The sequence below is a fragment of the Plecotus auritus genome (genome assembly GCF_963455305.1).
Source record: "Plecotus auritus genome assembly, chromosome: 6".
NCBI classification, from domain to species: domain Eukaryota; kingdom Metazoa; phylum Chordata; class Mammalia; order Chiroptera; family Vespertilionidae; genus Plecotus; species Plecotus auritus.
In genome coordinates, this window is record NC_137773.1 from 96,458,825 (window position 1) to 96,479,071 (window position 20,247).

At 49.4% G+C, this 20,247-nt stretch overlaps 1 protein-coding gene and 1 pseudogene across 2 annotated transcripts; both read right to left on the reverse strand.

The window, feature by feature from the left end:
* Nucleotides 1-642: 642 nt before the first annotated feature.
* CCDC194 (coiled-coil domain containing 194) lies at nt 643-3,652 on the reverse strand (the record flags this gene model as incomplete). Its single annotated transcript, XM_080673621.1, has 4 exons — nt 643-799; nt 1,182-1,314; nt 1,679-1,775; nt 3,323-3,652. 4 exons carry the CDS (start codon nt 3,650-3,652, stop codon nt 643-645), a joined length of 717 nt encoding a protein of 238 aa, XP_080529747.1.
* A 10,618-nt stretch (nt 3,653-14,270) lies between these two features.
* On the reverse strand, nt 14,271-14,866 carry LOC308250837 (large ribosomal subunit protein eL19-like; annotated as a pseudogene). Its single transcript has one exon. The product of its transcript is annotated as a large ribosomal subunit protein eL19-like (transcript).
* Nucleotides 14,867-20,247: the final 5,381 nt, after the last annotated feature.

The following is a 20,247-nucleotide window of genomic DNA, read 5'->3' on the forward strand; positions in this document are numbered from 1 at the left end:
CCTTTCAGAACTTTTCTCATTTCTCCATTAGATGGTGAATTTTATTGACAAACTTCAGAATAGTGAACCATCCCTGCACCTCAGGTATAAGTCACCTTTGATGTGACATATTTTAAAAAGTGTAACTGTGTTTTCTTTGCTAAAATATCATTTGGGAGTTTCGTACCATCCTACAGGAAGAGGGGCCTGCATTTTCTTATTGTGCTACCTTTGTCAGTTATTGGTGTCAAAGAGAAGCCCACTCTCCAAACATGATTCCAATCACTCATTTCACAAAGTAAACCGAGGCCCAGGGAGGAGAAGTCACCTATTCAGGCCACTCCCAAGCCAGGGCTGGATCTCAAGTCCCCATGTCTGTGGGATGAGGGCAACACTATCGTTAGAGGGACTTAAGTCCCAGGTCAGCGATATCGCACTGGGCGTTTAAATGAACCTGTTCCTTGTCTGTAGAATAAGCTCAAGATGGTCGGGGAGAGAGGACCGGCGTCTCCTTTGTTTCCGTTCAGAGCGGTTGGTCTAAAGCTGAGCGTTGGTGAATAAGGACTGGGCATCTCATCCAGCGCGGGCACCGCGAAGCGTGCGCCCCAGGACCGTGCAGTGTCTGTCCTCTTGGCTGGAGCCCGCGTCCTGCACGGGGCTGACTCACCCGTGTGTGCGCCGCGCCGGCCGCCGGCAGCCCCCAGAGGGTGTGGGGCGAGAGCGCGAGCGGGGGCGGGGGCTGGGCCGGTGTCGCGACCCTGAGCGGGGCCGGGGGTGCGGCAGTCTTCGCTGGGGGTCCATCTCGGCTTCCAGGGCTTTACTGCCGGGAAGGAGGAGGGGCCGGTGAGAACGTGGACCCGGTCTCCAGGGACCTCCCAGCACTCTTCCTCCTTTCCTGGGAACCCCAACCCTCAGGGTCCTAATCCTTTCTCCATCCCCGGCCATGCCGGAGACCCCTCCCCCGAAGCTCGGCTCCAGATCCCCGGCCCCTCCCTCGATACTTCTTTTTTCTGGCACCCTCCCATCACCTTCCCAGGGCCCCCCATATGCGTCCGACCCAAAGAACCCAGGCCTCCAGCGTGCCGGTCCCAACCTGGGTATTCCCTCTCCCAACGTGCCCACCCCGCTCTCCACCCCAGGTTCCAACTGCAGGGCCCCCACTGGGGTTCTCCCAAGGCTCCGCCCCCCCTCCTGTCACTCACACGCGCTCGAGCAGAGCCGCCTCCCGGGCCGCGCAGGCTCCGCCCTCGGCCTCGGCTGCGCGTGCGCGCCGCTGCTCCTCTTCAAGCAGCCGCTTGGACTCGGTGGCCGCTGCCTCCCATCGCGCCAGGGCTTCTGCGGGCGCAGCGGGCGCGGTCAGGCGGGAGACCAGGCTCCCGACCCGGCGCGTGCCGGCGGCGGAGTTTATAGTTTGCCTATTATTTGCATGTTTTGCTTTATTTGAATTAAATTTGTGCGCTGTTTACATGGCCTTTACGTGCCACTTGACGTTTTCATAGGTTTGCGTTGCTTTTGGAAGTCGTTTACATATTTTGTTGCATTTGCGTTTTTGTGACCGTTGCATTTTATGTGCATTGCTTTCATAAGTTTTTGCATTCATTTGCGTGTTGTTTGCATTATGTTTCCACCTGTGCTTGTAACTAGGCAATTAGGCTCCTCCCACCTCTAGCCCTGCTCACACCCTTTCGCCCCGACACACCTGTCAGCGCCCCGTTCTCGGCCCCCATCTGAGTCCCCTGGGCCTTGGCCTCGTCCATCTCAGTCTTCAGTGTCTTCAGCTGGGTCTGAAGCCGGCTCTGCAGAGTGGAGGGGACGTGAGGGGGGAATCCTGGGAGGGCAGAAGGAATGAATTGGCCCTGCTCTTTCTAGGGGAGACTGAGATGACCCTGATGTTCCCTGAGCTTTGCTGGAATGTCCTTTGGGGTCCTGTAGTCTGGAATACCGCGTGGTGACAGCTGCCTGCCTGGAGGGAGGTCTCCCTCTAGGTCCACCGCCCCCCAAGCCATAGAGATGTGGAAAGGGTTTGGCTCTGCAGTCAGACTATGGTTCCAGTCCCAGCTACATCTAGACTTGCCAACTGGGGGTTAAAACCAACACAAGCCCATTTGGTTGTTGGCAGTGATCACATTTGTGGGTAGTTTGTCACCTCTCGGAGACATTCTGCAAAGCAACTAGCCTGGTCTTCGAGCATCTTCCATCGGGAGGCAAAGTCAGAATTTGAACCAAGGGCAGGCTGCTCTTAGCTTTGGCTGTCCCACACCCTTCCCTTAGGTAGGCAGGAAGGGGGCAAGGGGTCTGTTTTGAATTTTAAAATTCACACACAGCCCAACCTCTGCTGGGCCCCGGTACACAGAGGTACACAGTAGTTAATAAATGTGAATCGTTGGGACTTTAAGGATGGGCATGGTTCTTGTGAGGCCTAGGGTTGGGAAAGGTTAAGAAAGTGTGAAGGAGGCGGCCAGAGAAAAAGGGAGGACCTGGCTGGTACCTCCTCCAAGAAGCTAACTTTAGCCTCCTAATTACAGGTGACATGAATGTCCTTTTCCCAAAATAGGGCTGGGACACTGGCTCAGGGGGAGGGTGGTTGTTGAGTGGGCACTTGGGGGAAAGGATAAAACAGGTCCTCCCCAGGTGGGCTCAGGGCTCTGGGGCTTCTCTATCCACCACTGTTCCTCTGGCAAATAGCAGAGGACAGTGAGGCCTTCTGGATCAGAATGTGTAATAAAGGATGACTGACATGGTAGCAGCTGGGATTATGGTGTTATTCTCATTTTCAGGGAAGAATTGGGGAAATGCCTTGGCCAGTGTGGCTCAGCGGGGTGGGCGTCCTCCTGTGCACCGAGGGGTTGCTGGTTCGATTTCTGGTCAGGGCACATGCCCAAGCTGGGGGCTCAATCTCCGATAGGGGGCATGCAGGAGACAGCCCATGTTGGCTCTCACATAATGTTTCTCTCTCTCTTCCTCTCTCTAAACATAAATAAAAAATCTTTAAAGAAAGAATTGGGGAAACTGCCCTAGCCGGTTTGGCTCAGTGGATAGAGGATCGGCCTGCAGACCAAAGGGTCCCGGGTTCGATTCCGGTCAAGGGTTGCAGGCTCCTCCCCAGCCCGGGCCCTGGTTGGGGCTCTTGCAGGAGGCAACCAATCTATGTGTTTCTCTCACATGGGTGTTTCTCTCTGTCTTTCCCTCTCCCTAAAAATCAGTGGAAAAAGATCCTTGGGTGAGGATTAACAACAACAACAAAAGAACTGGGGAAACTAAGGCACAAGGGGGCATTCCTGTGTGTGTATGCAGACCCCCCACCACATTCTGGATGCCCCAGCCCCCAACACTGCCCACCTACCTGGCGGCTCTCACAGGCCCTTAGAGCCTCCTCCAGCTCCTGATGGACACCCTTGGCCTGGTCCAGCTGCCTGGCCAGAGCCTCCTCGCGTTGGGCAGCCTCTGCCAGCTGTCGCTGCAGCTCCTGGACCTCCAGCGTGGGGTCCCCGGGGCGCACCGTGGCGTTGACTCCCAGCTCCAGTTCTGGGCAGTGAGAGCCCCTGGAGGCAGCGGCAGCCAGATTCCAGGCCAGTAGGGCTGCCCCGGCTGCAGCCGCCGCCAGGAACACAGCAGCCCCGCACAGGGCGAGCACTCGCCAAGCGTACCCCGGCTCCGGCCCAGGCTCGGCCATGCTGCTACCCACATCTCAGGCCTGGAGACGACCACGAGCATTTAATTGGCACCTTAGGATCCCACGGGTCCGCCCAGCCAGGGCGTGTTTCCCAAATCCTTTGGGAGGGGTTGGTCCTCACCAGGAGCCAGACCAGGCCTGGGGTCCTGCATTCCAGTCCTGCCTCTGCCTAAGAGTGTTCTTCTCTGAGCTTCAGTTTGCCCTCTGTGAAGTGGGGATGGCAGGAGGTCCTTAGGGCTTAGTGACCATCACTTGGGCACATCCAGGCACAGGGGGTCCTTGGTAATGTGCCAGGGGCATATTGTCCCCATTCTGTTCAAGGAGGAACTGAGGCTGTAAGACTAAAGGCTACTCGACTGACTGAGGTCGGCCTGGGTCAGGCGGTCATACTTTCTTTGACCAACTCTGAGGGCCAGAGGGAAGATAGATGGGAGGGTGGGCCACATCGCCCTGCTTATTCTCCACTGGGTCGCCAGGGGGCGATCTTACAACGTGAATCAGATCCAGGCCAGTTCACAAAGTCCCTCTCAGAATCAAATCTCCTCCTCCTCCACCCTCCTGCCTTCAACTTCTCCTGGCCTTCCTCTATTTTTATTTTTTACTTTCTGTTAATTCTCAGTCGAGGCCATTTTTCCATTGATTAAATTTTTTTTTATATATTTTATTGATTTTTTACGGAGAGGAAGGGAGAGGGATAGAGAGTTAGAAACATCGATGAGAGAGAAACATCTATCAGCTGCCTCCTGCACACCCCCTACTGGGGACATGCCTGCAACCAAGGTACATGTCCTTGACCGGAATCGAACCTGGGACCTTTTAGTCCGCAGGCCGACGCTCTATCCACTGAGCCAAACCGGTTTCGGCAAAAAAATTTTTTTTTTATTGATTTCAGAGAGGAAGAAAGAGGGAGAGTGAGATAGAATCATCAATGATGAGAGCATGCCCCGCCGCCCCCTCCAATGGTGATGGAGCACTCAACCCGGGCATGTGCCCTTGACTGAAATTGAACCCAGGACCCTTCAGTTCACCGGCCTACGCTCTATCCAAACTGGCTAGGGCAACTCTTCCTCCATTAAAAAAAATTTTTTTTTAATTTATTTCAGAGAGGAGGGGAGAGGGAGAGAGAGAGAGAGATAAACATCAATGATGAGAGAGAATCATTGATCAGCTGCCTCCTGCACACTCCGCACTGGGGATCAAGGCCAAACAGGGCAAGTTCCTCTGACTGGAATAAACCCGGGACCCTAAAGTCTGCAGGATGACACTCTATCCACTGACCCAAACAGGCTAGGGCTCTTCCTCCATTTTTATCTCCTCTTCCTACTCCTCCCCACTCCCCCCTCTTTCTTTGCCTCTCACTTTGCCTCACCCTTTACCCTTCACCCTTCCTAATCATGACCCTCTTCCCCCTCCTCCTCCTCCTTTCTCTGCAAGGCCTCTGGTGCCCCTTTGATGTCCTTTCCTTCTCCTCGGCACACTCCAGCCCTCCTCAATGCTGTTCTGGCAAGCACCTTCCTACCCCAGGGCCTTTGCATTGGCTGTTTCCTCTGCCAGATGGTCCTTATCTCCTTCTGTGACTCTATCCCTCCTCCTTCATTCATTGATGTATGTTCTCCTTCAGAAACCTTCCCGCCCCGGACTGCCTCAGGTTCCTTTTGATGATCTCTCAGCTCTGCTGTACTTTAATGTGGTGTTTGACTGGTTCCCAGCTGCCTCCCCCATCAGACTGGATGAACCTCTAAAAGCAAAGCTCACATCTGCCTGGTTCCCACTGCCCCAGCCTGGGGCCTGGCACACAGTGGTTGGGCAGGAAATGTGAGCTGAGAAAACACTGTGAACTAGAATCTCAGTGTCCTGACTCCCCACCCCTGCACCCCCCTCCCTTTTATTCCCCATGAAGAAATCAGAGCCCAGAGAGGCCAAGTCTCAGGCCAGGAACACACAGCAGCCGCTGGTCACCGCCAGATTCCTGTGGGCTTGGAACCCCTACAGACCTGCAGGACATGAGTCCTGACTTCTCAACCCCTGGCTCAGTTGGCCACAGCCAGCAAGGGAAGTGGGGCATTTTAGGAAGGAGAAAAGTTTATAATGTCGGGGTTTGGGGGAGACATTGAACAGGTCAAATTCATCTTCTTGGGCTTTGGGGCCAGCAACACTGTTCTGGAACATTCTGGTAGCCCAGATGGGAGTGGGGGTGGAGGAAGGGGAGGAGGGGGGAAGTGATGAGGTCATGTGTCCCTGTGAAAGGTTTTGCTTCCTGGAAATCAAGGGAACATGCAGAAGTCAAGGGTTCAATCTCCTGAGCAGCTGAGAACCCTGAGAAAGTCCAGAAACTTCTCTGGACCCGTTTTCTCAGTTGTTAGGTGAGGTTGGTGGGAGTGAAATGACTCAGGAGGGCTTCATGAGCTCCCACTGAGCCCTCCTGCAGGCTGGGGATACAGAATGGGGAGGGGTGCCCCAACCTAGCCCTCTAGAGCAGAGGTTCTCACAGCATATGACTCTGATCCCCAGGGGACACTTGATAATATCTGAAGGCAGCTCTTGTCACAACCTGGGGGCAGGAGGGTCTGGCACCTAGTGGGTGGAGGCCAGGGATACCCTGAGCTCCTACCCATTCAGGGCAGCCCCCACCACAGAGAGCACTCCAGCTCAAATGTCCACAGTGCAGAGGTTGAGAAACCCTGCCCTAGAATGTCAGAGTGTGCCAGGGCTGACAGCAGACCCTGAGCAACAGATGAATGATTACTCTGACACAGGATTGCTGTGAAAGAGAAAGCTAAGGGACTGCCTGGCTGAAGGAGCCAGACAACCTCAATCGCCTGCCTTTTCAGGTTTTTATTGTTGCATCAGTTTGAGATAAAGTTTATCTTTTAGATACAGTCAGTAGGGTAAGTAATCTTGGGAGGACATATGTGTTTGCATTGTCCTTTGAACAAGGACACTTAAAGATTAAGCATAAGAGAAACCAAGATGGCGGCACAGGTAAACACTCAACTGCTGCCTCGCACAACAATTTCAAAACTACAACTAAAAGACAAAATGGACATCATCCAGAACCACAGGAAGGCTGGCTGAGTGGAAATTCTACAACTCGAAGGAAAAAGGAAAGCACACTGAGACTCACAGGAGCTGCGGAAGGCAAAGGTACGGAGGCGTGCGGGGAGAGGGTTGGCAACTGAGTATGCGGCTGGCTTTCTCAAACGGGAGGGAGACAAAAGCTCCCGACCTCTCTGAACTCCAATTCTGGGCAAGACTCTGGGGACCCAGACTCATACAGGGAGAAACTGGACTGTCTGGGAGTGGGCAAAACTCGAGGGCGGCTTTCTCTCAGAAGTGCTTGCAGCGATTACTGCAGGACACTGAGACCCAGGGGCCTCTTAGGGCAGGGCTGATGGGAAGCCATAGCTGTTTGCTCCTCCCTGAGATCCCGCCCCATCCAAGCTGAGCACAGAGGCTTTTGCATATGAATGGCTTGGTCCTTTCAATCCTAAACTTAACTAACAAACTGCAGCTAAGTCAGTGAGACCCAGAACATCCAAAAGAAGGTCCAAGGCCCCACAGCAGCTTGCATTGCTTCACTGCTGGGCCTCATCTGGGCACATCCAAAACCCAAACAAAGAAGAGGAATCTGCAGATCTCTCCATAGCTCCTGCTGGGTGGCCTCATGCAGAGGCTAAATTAGCACCTCCTTGGAGATCCAAGAGCCAGTGTACCCAGGGGTCAGTGTGGGACCATCCAGATTACAACTCCTCAGATCCATAAGGGACACACTCGGGGCAGACTCAGTGAGCACCAAAGCCCCACTGAAGCAAGTCTTGTCTCATAAGGGTGTCTCCAGCACAGAAGTTCTCCCATCTTAGACACAGCTGATCCTCACAGCCAATTGGCCTGGAGGTCAATTCCTCCCAGTGATACCAACAGCAATCAAGGCTTAACTACAATAAGACTGTGCACACAGCCCACAAAGGGGTGTACCAAGAGTGTCCACCTTAGATAACTGGAGAGGCTGAGCCACTGGGCCCTATAGGACACCTAGCACACAAAGCTACCCTACCAACTCAGGGAAAAAACAAAAATGCGGAGACAAAGAAACAGGTCACAAATGAAAGAAATGGAGGAAAGCAAATGACTGGATATAGAATTCAAAACCACGGTTATAAGGTTTTTCAAGAATTTTCTAGAAAAGGCTGATAAATTTAGTGAGACCCTCGAGGCTATGAAAAAGGACCAACTAGAAATTAAGCATACACTGACAGAAGTAAAAAATAATATACAGAGATCCAACAGCATACTACAGGATCACAAAAATCGAGTGAAAGATTTGAAATACAAAGAAGCAAAAAACACCCAACTGGAAAAGCAAAAAGAAAAAAGAATCCAAAAATATGAAGATAGTGTAAGGAGCCTCTGGGACAACTTCAAGCGTACCAACATCCGAATTATGGGGGTGCCAGAAGAAGAGAGAGAGCAAGATATTGAAAACCTATTTGAAGAAATAATGACAGAAAACTTCCCCCATCTGGTGAAAGAAATAAACTTACAAGTCCAGGAAGCCCAGAGGACCCCAAACAAAAGGAATCCAAAGAGGACCACACCAAGACACATCATAATTAAAATGCCAAGAGCAAAAGACAAAGAGAGAATATTAAAAGCAGCAAGAGAAAAACAGTTAATTACCTACAAGGGAGCACCCATATGGCTGTCAGCTGATTTCTCAACAGAAACTATGCAGGCCAGACGGGAGTGGCAAGAAATACTCAAAGTGATGAATAGCAAGAACCTACAACCAAGATTACTCTACCCAGCAAAGCTATCATTCAGAATTGAAGGGCAGATAAAGAGCTTCACAGATAAGAAAAAGCTAAAGGAGTTCATCACCACCAAACCAGTATTAAATGAAATGTTGAAAGGTATTCTTTAAGAAGAGGAGGAAGAAGAAAAAAGGTAAAGATAAAAATTATGAACAACAAATATGTATCTATCAACAAGTGAATCTAAAAATCAAGTGAAAAAAATCTGATGAACAGAATAAACTGGTGAATATAATAGAATCAGGGACATAGAAAGGGAGTGGACTGACAATTCTCAGGGGGGAAGGGGTGTGGGGAGTGTGGGAAGAGACTGGACAAAAATCGTACACCTATGGATGAGGACAGTGTGTGTGGGGGGGTAAGGGCAGAGGGTGGGGTGAGAACTGGGTGGAGGGGAGCTATGGGGGGAAAAATGAGGAACAATTGTAATAATCTGAACAATAAAGATTTATTTAAAAAGAAAAAAAAAGATTAAGCATAAATATTCCATTAAACACCGTGGGGTCCGCATGTGCACAGACTTTTGGAAATGTCCAGGAATAATTAGGGGCGCCACCTGTGGCACTTCCCTAAGTTGGAATTTGGATAAACAGGGTGGGCTGCCTTCAGCACTCATCCCTTTTCTCAGAATGTCATCCATACAACTTTCCAACCAAGTCCCATGCTCACCCACATCTCCCCCTTTTCTGTTTTGCCGGGTATAGACGATAGAGGTCTGTGGTGAACTTGTTGCCTGCGAATGATATGTTCTATGAAGCATGTTCACTGCTTGAGTTCCGATTTTACACACTATAAGAAAAACAAAAAGAATTACAATGTGATCTCTTCAGCAGCACACATACTAAAATGGGAACAATACAGAGAAGATTAGCATGGCCCCTGTGCAAGGATGACACACAAATTTGTGAAGCATTCCATATTTTTAATCTTAGAAGAAGCCATAGACACCAAAATAGCAGACATTTGTCGTAGCAATATTTCTGCCGATACAGCTCCTAGGGCAATGGAAACTGAGGAGAAAAATAACAAGTGGGACTACATCAAAATAAGAAGCGTCCCCACAGCAAAAGAAAACATCAACAAAACAACAAGAAAGCCCACTGCATGGGAGAACATGTTTGCCAATGTTGTCTCCGATAAGGGTTTAATCTCCAAAATTTACAGGGAACTCATACAACTTAACAAAAGGAAGATAAACAACCCAATGAAAAAATGGGCAAAGGACCTAAATAGACACTTATTGAAAGATGACATTCAGAAAGCCAAGAGACATATGAAAACATGTTCAAAGTCAGTAAGCATCCGAGAGATGCAAATCAAAACAACAACGAGGTACCATCTCACACCTGTCAGAATGGCTATCATCAACAAATCAACAAATGACAAGTGCTGGAGAGGATTCAGAGAAAAAGGAACCTTCCTTCATGGCAGACTGGTGCAGCCACTGTAGAAAATAGTATGGCGTTTCCTCAAAAAATTAAAAATGGAACTGCCCTTTGATCCAGTAATCCCACTTCTAGGAATGTATCCCAAGAAAACAGAAACACCAATTAGAAAAGATATATGCACCCCTATGTTCATAACAGTACAATTTACAATAGCTAAGATTTGGAAACAGCCTAAATGCCCATCTGCAGGTGATTGGATTAGAAAACTGTGGTACATCTACACAATGGAATACTACACTGCTGTAAAAAAGAAGGAATTCTTACCATTTGCAACTGCATAGATGGAACTGGAGAGCATTATGCTAAGTGAAATAAGCCAGTCAGTGAAAGAAAAATACCACATGATCTCACTCATTTGTGGAATATAAAGAACATTATAAATCGATGAACAAAAATAGATACAAAGGCAAAGAAACATGGAACAGACTGTCAAATTACAGCGGGAAGGCTGGGGATGGTGGGAGGGGTAAGAGATCAACCGAAGGACTTGTATGCATGCATATAAGCATAACCAATGGACACAAGCCACTGGCTGGGGTGGGGGGCGTTAGTGAGGGCATGTGCGGGGGCGGGGGGTAGGGGATGCAGGAGGAAGGTCAATGGGGAAAAAAGGAGACATATGTATTACTATTTGTAATACTGTAAACAATTAAAAAAAAAGAATTACAATGATGGCAATTGTTAGTCCAATCAGGTGCCAATTGATTCCAGAAAACCATGTGATGGGGTCTATCCAGTTTCAATGCTCCTTTACTGCATTCCAAGCAGTAGTCTGCTGTATGTGCTCATTAATCGCAAGTACGAAGTCTTTGATTTGTTTTTGTAGAGCAGTCACATCTTCAGTAAGATTGTCACGGAATACTCCCCACAAATGCTTCTTAACCTCAACCCACTGATGGTGACTACTGTTCCATTTTAAGGGGGTGACACATATGTGCTTATGTTCCCAATCGCAATTAAGCATTTGTTTGTACGCTAAGGCGTCCTGTCTTTCCCCCAATTACTCTATGGTTGCTTCTATAGCCTGTAACCTAGCCAAAACTTTTGATCTATGTGCTGTTGGACAGTAAATTCCTTAGTTACCTTCTTGGCCATCCTGTCTAAAAACATGGCAGTCTGCCCAGACTCAGAAAGGTCGGCCATGGCTACGCTGGCAGTAGTAAGAATAGCAATAGCAGAGCTGATGGCAGTAATGAGCATCCCCCAAAATCTTTAAGGTTGCAAATGACTTACTGCCCTTTCTAAAATTTCAATTCCTTGCCACTCCCTTGTGAGGTTGACAGGTCTTAAGACCTCAGCCTGTCTCCTCAATATTATAATGATGTTTATGCTCAATGACGGGACATTTTGATTGATAATACGGGATGTATAGTAGGCCCCTTCGCCTACCACCTGTTTAGAAATGATTATTATAAGTAATTTGTAAGCCAGGGCCCATGAGAAATACATAAGGATGTGTGGTATACACCAAGCTACTAGCCGAAGGATATTTTGAAAAAGGTCATAGTATAATTATTGGATTTGTGTTGATAATCCGTGTCCCGTAAGTTCAGTGGATGGAAAACATGTCCTAATCTCCATAAAGTTTCCTGAACCGGAAAATCTTATTGTTGAGGGCGAGGAGAACCAAATCCTCCTTCTGTCCATGCAAGGGCGGTCCCGGCTGACCCCACAAAAGTGCCATTGGAGGCACGGTGGGCTAAAATAGTATGCAGGTGGCCTTGTGGGTCCCAGTCTATAATTGATGGTCTCCCAGGTAATCATGAGCCTGTTCCCCTGGGCAGACTTCCCAAGGGAAGGCCTCTGGGAGGGATCCCCTTCTCATTTTGCTGACATGGAGGCAGGGGTGGAGCTGTGGCACAGGTATGCTTGTCCTTGGCTGGACTTCCTGCTGAGAGAAAGATAAACTGGGCCCTGCTGGTCCTTCCTTGTGGATGGTGTGGAACCAGACCTGATTAGAGCCTTTAAACAGCATTGGGGTGTAGAGGAAGCAGTAACACAAAGGGTAACAGGTTAGAGGGGAAGGTAGTGTTAGGGGGCACTGGGGTCCAATGTGTCCCATTTTCAAGACTGCCTACAGGTGGCAAGTCCACGCCTCCTAGGAAGGAGGTCAAATTGTTAGAGACAGGGAAAGGGGTGTCTCCCCAAGTGAGGGAGGTCTATAACACGGGCCCAATACATGGTGGCGGATGTTGGTGCCCAAAGCCAAATCACAATACCAAACCATACCGCACCAGAGTTGAGATGAATCAGAGAAATCATAGCAAGAAAGAGGTTATCTGGCGTGCGTGGAGTGCGAGGACGCTCCAACAGTTGCTCAGCCTCTGCCGTCAGCTTCTTCATCATTCCCCAGGTTATTCTGGGGGCTGTCTGGGTCCGGGGAAGGCGCATCGTTCGGGGCTGTGGAGTCCCCAGGCCCAAATTCTTCATTTCTGGAAGAGGATTGGTCCCGTGCCATGCCATGATAGGGTTTAATGCTGAGAGCTGGAATCCACAGCGGCCCCGTGGGGGTAGAAACACACGCATATCCTCTCCCCCATGTTAGTAATAATTCATTGAGTCCCATCCGGTTATTAGTGTTCACATGTTGCCATAAGACTTGGGGTTTCTGAGATGGAGTTAATGAGGTAAAGTGCTGTTCTACAGAGCATTGAAAAGTATTATTCAGATTCAAAAAATTAAGGGTAAAGAGTGCTTCAGGTAGTAGTATAGCAGGGACCGTGAGTCCCATATTCCCCCTTTCTTGTTTTACCAGCATACCCTTCAGGGTAGCATGGGCACGTTCAACGATGGCCTGCCCTTGTGGATTGTAAGGGGTTCCCGTGTTATGCTGCATGGACCAAGTTCTGCAAAAGGTGACGAAGCTATGGCTGCTCCAAGCAGGCCAATGTTCAGTTTTTATGTCGGTTGGAATTCCTAAAAAGGCAAGTGTGAGTAGCAGATGTTTAATTGCACGGTGCGTGGATTTGCCAGGAAGAGCATGGGCAGAGATCATACCAGAAAAAAGTGTCTCTAGTTACATGTACATACGGGAGTTTCCCAAAGAGCCAATGTGAGGACATCAGTTTGCCAAAGGTCATTGGCCCGCAGGCCTCCGGGATGAACTCCCCTGGAGGAGGGTGGGGGCCCTGTCATTTCACAATCAGGCATTGTAAAGTAACTTGCTGAGCTGCTCTCTGGGTCAGGTGACATTCTCTGTGGAGCTGCCTCCGATGAGGTGGAACAGCTGATGAGATGGACGGGCTTCTAGGAACACAGCGGTCATCACTAGGCGGTCTACTTGATCATTGGCTGGTACCAGCGGTCCAGGAAGGGACTGTGGGACCTGATATGAGACATAAAGAGAGGATGTAACTGACCATCTGGTAGGGGCTGGAGAAGGAACTGTGCTAGGAGGGGTGGATCTAATGTAGGCTCGATGAGTGAAGTTTCTGGGTTTTGTGAGATATAAACGGAATAAGCAGAATCACTAACACTGTTCAGGGCTTGCAAGGGAAATGTATCTAGTGCTAGGATTAGCACTCCAATTTCCGCTCGTTGAGTCCAAGTAACCCCCTCCTCGCCCCCTCCTCCGTTGAATGGTTGAATGGCACCATTAGGTGACCAATGGATGGCTGTTTACCGGTTTTTCCTGAGCCATCTGTGAGCACAGTAAGTGCTCCTGGGCTAGGGATACATACAATCTTAGTGGGGCATAGGAACTTGGTGTGGAACAAAAAATGCAATGTCTTATCTGCGGGAGAGAATGCCCCACCTGTCCTAGCAAATCAGCGAAAGCCATTTGCCAATCAATGGAGGTCGATAGTGTTTCAAATTGAGTTTTAGTTAATGGAAGGCGAATGATATCTGGATCACGTCCTGTGAGTTTTGTACAGCGCTGCCTCCCATGGAGAATTAAAGAGCAAATCAATGCTTAGGTAAGGGGATAAGATTTTGGAGGGAGTATGAGAGCAAAACAGCCATTCCATAAACCCCAGCTCAGGTACCACTTGTCCTGTAAGTCCCGTAGGTGAGTGCCTGGTGGGAAATAACATTAGTTGAAGAGAACGCTGGGGAGAGATTCTATTCAAATATCGTGTGTTGAGCGCATCCTCCACCAAACGGAGTTCTTTTATCCCTTCTGGGGATAGCTATCCCGGGGAATTTAAGGCTGGATCCCCTTTTGGGATGTTAAACAGGTTTTATAAGTTCGTTGTGGGAATACCTAGCTCTGGTCGTATCCAATTTCTATCTCCTAGTAACTTTTTTTTTTTTTTTTTTTTAACTTTGGAAGAAGCAGAGAGGTAAGACAAAGGCTATTTTATTAAATGACTGAGCCATGTAACTGCCAAGGCCACTATGTACAGGTAAGAGGTGAAGCTTTATTTCTTGGCCTCCTCCTTTTTGGACAGAGTCTTGATGATCTCCTCCTTCTTGGCCTGGAGCCGCTCTTCACGGCGCTTGCGGGCTTCCTTGGTCTTAGACCTGCGGGCCTCGGCCTGGTCAGCCAGAAGCTTCTTGTGAGCCTTGTCTGCCTTCAGCTTGTGGATATGTTCCATGAGAATCCGCTTGCTTTTGAACACGTTACCCTTCACTTTCAGGTACAGGCTGTGGTACATGTGGCGGTCAATCTTCTTAGATTCCCGGTATCTTCTGAGTAGCCGGCGAAGAATTCTCATCCTCCTCACCCAGGTTACTTTCTCAGGCATTGGAGCATTGGCAGTACCCTTTCACTTACCTATGCCCATATGCCTGCCCTTCCTGCGGGCCAAGGTGTTTTTCCGGCATCGAGCCCGGGAATGGACAGTCACAGGCTTCCGGATGATCAGCCCATCTTTGATCAGCTTCTGAATCTGCTGCCGGGAGTTGGCATTGGCGATTACATTGGTCTCATTGGGGTCCAACCAGACCTTCTTTTTGCCACAGCGGAGGACGCTGGAGGCAAGCCTCTTCTGAAGCCTGAGCATACCCATGGCTGCTGCCGCAGCGGCGAAAGGCTCTCCTAGTAACTTTTGAAAGTTACTTAGGGTTTTTAGTTCCCGGTGGTCAAAGGTAACTTTGGGGGTCTGATGGTTCTTCCAGTGAAGACATATCCTAGATAATTCTATGGTTTTGTCATCTGTACCTTCGCAGGAGCTACTAAAGGGTCTCTCGAGGCAGTTTCCTTTTACACTGAAGCGTACATGCGCGATAACAGGGCCTTATCAGGGGCTGTGAGGAGTGTCATCCACGTGATGAATAATCTTTCCAGCAGGAAACTGTCGCCTGGTTGGCATAAGTGCCTGACGTACATGGTCCAGGCACAGAGTTGGGCTGGTCAGCATTCCCTGTGGGAGGACTTTCCAGCGATATGTCTGGGCAGGCTCTTTATTGTTAATCAAAGGGAGAGAAAATGAAAATTTCTCCCGATCTTGGAGAGCTAAAGGGATGCTATAGAAGCAATCCTTTAAATCTATAATAATAATGGGCCCGTCCTGTGGGATCACGGCCGGAGATGGACGTCCAGGTGGGAGAGTACCCATGGCTTGAATATTGGCATTAATGGCCCTTGAATCGTGTAAGAGCCGCCATTTGTTAGATTTTGGGGGGATTATGAAAATAGGAGAATTCCAGGGGCTGTTGGAAGGGTCTATGTGTCCTAAATCCAATTGCTCTTTTACTAATAGATGGGCTTGTAATTTTTCACGGCTGTACCCAAATAGGGGTTTGGCTTAACCAAGTCAAGGGTAGGGAAGGTATAACCCCAGTGGCCACTCCTAAAAAGGCGTATGTAACATTAACCCCCACTGCGAAAGGAGATCACATCCAGACAAATTGACGGGAATCTGTAAGATTAGGGGCTGCATGCAGCCATTTTGCCCATCTGGCCCTTTACAGCGTATTGGCCAAGAACGTTGTAATGTCTGGGAAACTACTCCTATTCCCGCTATCCTCTGACCTTGCTTCACCGTGGGCCATGACGAGGGCCAATCGAGATGACTGAGTGTAGTGCAATCGGCCCCAGGGGCTATCAACCCAGTGAGTCTTTTCCCTTGGATTTCTATCCTGAGGATGCTCCATTCTCCTGGGACTGATTCCCATAAACCCCTCGCTCTCCATTACTACCAAACCCCCCTAGATTTCTCTCCTTCCCTAGAGCGTTCTGGACCCAATATGGTAGTAACAAGAGTTGCAGGATCTTAGTTTGCGAGCGGTAAATATGCAACCTCTTGCATGTCATGAGCACCTAGATTTCTCCCTGGGAATCACTATCAACGACTCTGGTATTCCAGTGACTCCTTTTGAGTTAAGGCTGGAGCGCCCCAAAATAATGCCTACCATGCCCAGTGGCAGTGGCCCCCAGGTCCCCATAGGGACTCTTTTAGGGTTGTCCCATTCCTTTAGAATCAATTCTGTTGGAGTAAGTCTGGTCCTGCGCTCTCAGTGGTGGCTGCTTGGAGGGAGTAGACAGTGGATTTCCCATCTGCCCTAGGAAGGCCATCTGTACCCCTGTTTTTTGCAGAGCGTGGGGCTGGCCCCACTAGGCGTTTCCCTGCATTGCTGGTAAAGAATTGCCATGTTTGTCAAATTTTGATTTGCATTGGTTGGCCTAATGATGCCTCTATGGCAACGGGGACAGTAGATGGGGGCTGAGAATTCTCAGAACGGGAGGTTGCTATTTTAGCTTTGCAATCCTTTTTAAAATGTCCCATTATCCCACATTGATCGCATTTGGAATCTGTTTTGCCTTTATTCTCTGCCTGGAGAGCCATGGCCAACATTTGAATCTGGTGGGTTTCCGTTCCTACTAGCAGACGAGCCCTGGTAAATCCCCCCACCTGGTGGCCTTTCCCCTGATGGGCTGCATAGCCTTTTGACAAACAGAGTTGGTGTTCTCATGTGCCAGTTGCAACAAGAGAATATCTGCAGCCTGACTAGGACTGATCTGCCGGTGACTGGACTGGGTAAGGCGGTTTACAAAGTCAACGTAAGATTCCTGGGGCCCCTGGTGTACATTAACCAATGAGCCCTGCTGAACTCCGCCTTCGGGAATACACTGCAGACCCGCTGTGCACAAAGAGAGGCTTGGGTAAATACTTGAGGGTGCAGATTCAATTGCTGTTGTACATTAACATATGGTCCCCGCCCCTGCAGCATTGGGGCCATAACGTGACCGGAGCCCGCTAGATTGTTTTGGTTAGCCTGCTGTTCACAGATCTCATCATATCCTGCTCTCCATAATCGATACTGACTGGCGTCTAAAGTCGTTTTAGCCAAAATCTGCCAGTCTCATGGCGTCATATGGTAATTTTCAGACAAGACATTAAGGAGTCCTTTTGTAAATGGACTGTTAGCTCCATTTTCTCTAACACTTTTCTTTATTCCTTTAAATGTATTAAAGGAGAGCGGTTCATGCATCCGATTACCTTGCTGATCTTCCATAACCGGGCAAGCCAAAAGCTCTCCTTGTAGCATAGCTTGCCTGACACCTGATCCCTAACCGAGGATCTAGTTCATGAGCCTTCCCACACCAGAGGCGGGGATCGGAGGCCTTAGGTATATTACAGACTCTACAGGCTTTACTTCAGGAGGAGGAGGCGGTGGTAAATCCTCATGGTGTTCTGTAGGCGTTTGATCCTCAATATGAAGTGGGCATAGTGCAGGTCGAACAAGAGCCCACGTAATTAAAGATGACAAAGGCACTTGTTTTGCCTGGGCCTGATTTCTCTTTAAATTCCTACCTTCTTGTTCCTAGAGATCAAGGTCTAATGTTCCAGCATCAGGGACCAAGGATTATAAGTTATGACAGTCTGCAAAAGGCCCTTAATTGTTTCTTGGTAACCGAGGCACCATTCACCTTTCACAACTGTTTAAGCACTGTTATACATTGTTGTTGTTTTACGGACAACTTCTGTCCCATTGTGAAACCTTAGCTGAAAAACGTACCCTTGAACTTGGAAATCCCAAGTGAGCTCCCATAACTAACTGCACAGTTACTTTCATGTCATTCCTCTTCCTTTTCGAGGTTTCCACCATGTCTCCTTGCATTCTTTGGTCCTCACATGGGGCACCATGTTGCCGGGGCTTAACAGCAGACCCTGATGGTCAGATGAATGATTACTGCAACACAAGGTTTGCTGTGAAAGAGAGGGCAAAGGGACTGCCTGGCTAAAGGAACCAGACAGCCTCAATCATCGCATGCCTCTTCAGGATTTTATTGTCACAGCAGTTTGAGATAAAGTTTATAATTTAGATACAATCAATAGGGTAAGTAATCTTGGAAGGCCAAAATTGTTGCAGTGTCCTTTAAGCAAGGACACCTAAAGATTAAGCATAAACATTCAGGTAAACACCCAGGGGTGCACAGACTTGTTTGGAAAGGTCAAGGAATAATTAGGGGCACTGCCTCCGGCACTCCCCGAGGTCGGAATTGGGATAAACAGGGTGGGCTGCCATCAGCACACATCCCTTTTCTCAAATATCCTCCTTACAAACTTTCCAACCAAGTCCCAGGCTTCCCCTCAAGAGTGAGGGAGGAAGGAAATTGACAAGCTCCATGCGCAGAGAAATGGTCTGGGAGGTGGGGAGTTGTGAGCAGGGGAGGGGAGGGGACAAAAGGGCCAGGGGAGCCTGTGGCAGGGAAGGTGTTTGGGGGTCCCTGGGTGGACAGCAGGAGCCATAGAGCGGGAGCTATTGTTCACCTCATCTGGGGACTGCAGGACCTGAGGGCAATGAAGAATTTTGGGCAGACACCAGGGTCCTGACCCCAGTGGTATACACAGGAAGTTTCATGGACAATAGTCGGGATTCCAGGAGAAGTTGGAAAACTAAGATAACAGAGAAGAAGGCATTAGGGGGCATGTGAGGATCCAAGAGAGTGGGTGAAGGATGGTGGCCCTCCACTTTGGAGAAGCAGACTCCCTGGAGGTGGGGTTCTGCTGGATGAATAAGAATTTGGGGGATGGAGGAGGGAGGTACATTGTGACAAATGCCTGGATCTGGTGTGTCTGCAGATCCAGGTCTGAATCTCAGCCCCACACTTTCTGCCTTTATTTTTTAATTGACTTTTATTTTTTATTTTTATTTTTTTAAAAAATGTATTTTATTGATATTTTACAGAGAGGAAGGGAGAGGGATAGAGAGCTAGAAACATCGATGAGAGAAAACATCGATCAGGTGCCTCCTGCACACCTCCCACTGGGGATGTGCTCGCAACCAAGGTACATGCCCTTGACCGGAATCGAACCCGAGACCCTTCAGTCCACAGGCCGACGTTCTATCCACTGAGCCAAACCGGTTTTGGCTGACTTTTATTTTTTATCGATTGACTGATTTTAGAGACAGGGAGGGAGGGAGAGAAACATCATTTGGTTGCCTCACTTATTTATGCACTCATTGATTGATTCTTGTCTGTGCCCTTCCTGAGGATTGAACCGTGACCTTGGCATACCGGGAGGACACTCCAACCAGCTGAGCTACCCCACCAGGGCTTAACTGATTGTTAGAGAGAGAGGAAGGAAGAGGGGAAGGGAGAGAGAAGAGAGAGAAACATCTATGTGAGAGCAAAACATTGATTGGTGGATCCTGCATGCCCCCTTCCCAGGAAGGAGCCTGCAACCCGGGCATGTGCCCTGACCAGGAATTGAACTGGCAACCTTTTGGTGCTTGGGAAGATGCACAACCAACTGAGCCACATCCCCCGGGGCCAGCCCTGCACTTTCCATGGCAGGGGATGGAGAACCCAGACAAGGCGTCCTTCTCCTCACACCCTCCGTTTCCATGGAAAGGGATGGGGAACAAGAGCCTCAGGAGACAGTGAGGAGATAAGACTAGAAAGCTGAGCACTGAGGAGGCACTGCTGGGGGTGGGGAGGAAGAAGGGGGAAAAGGGTGGACAGTCCTTTAGGATGAATCCATCGGAAAAGATGGCTGGGTGGGCAGTGGGGTGGTACGTGACCAAACCCTGTGGGTTTCTGGGAACATTCTGGAGCAAGGAAGGCTGGGTGTAGACATCAAGGGGTCCCAGATGCTTGGGACTGACACAGTGATCCTCCAGGAACTGCAGAGTAAGTAGTTCCCCCAAAAGGGGATGCTTAATTTTTGGAACCCAAAGACCCCAGAAAAAGTTACCTTCCAGAAACCATGACTGCAAAAACAGATGCCCTCCTCCCACTTCATGACCTGCCCGGCTAGGAGGTGTGTGGGGGCAGCCTTGGGCCAACTTTGATGCTTCCCCACCTCTAAGGCTGCCCCATGAACCATCCCCTGCCACCTGGCCCCAGGCCTCCCCCCATCCGTCCCCTCCCCACAACAGTATTGCCCCTCAGGACTGGCCAGGTCAGGGAAACGCAGAGGCAAACAGGCGAGTCCAGGTGGTG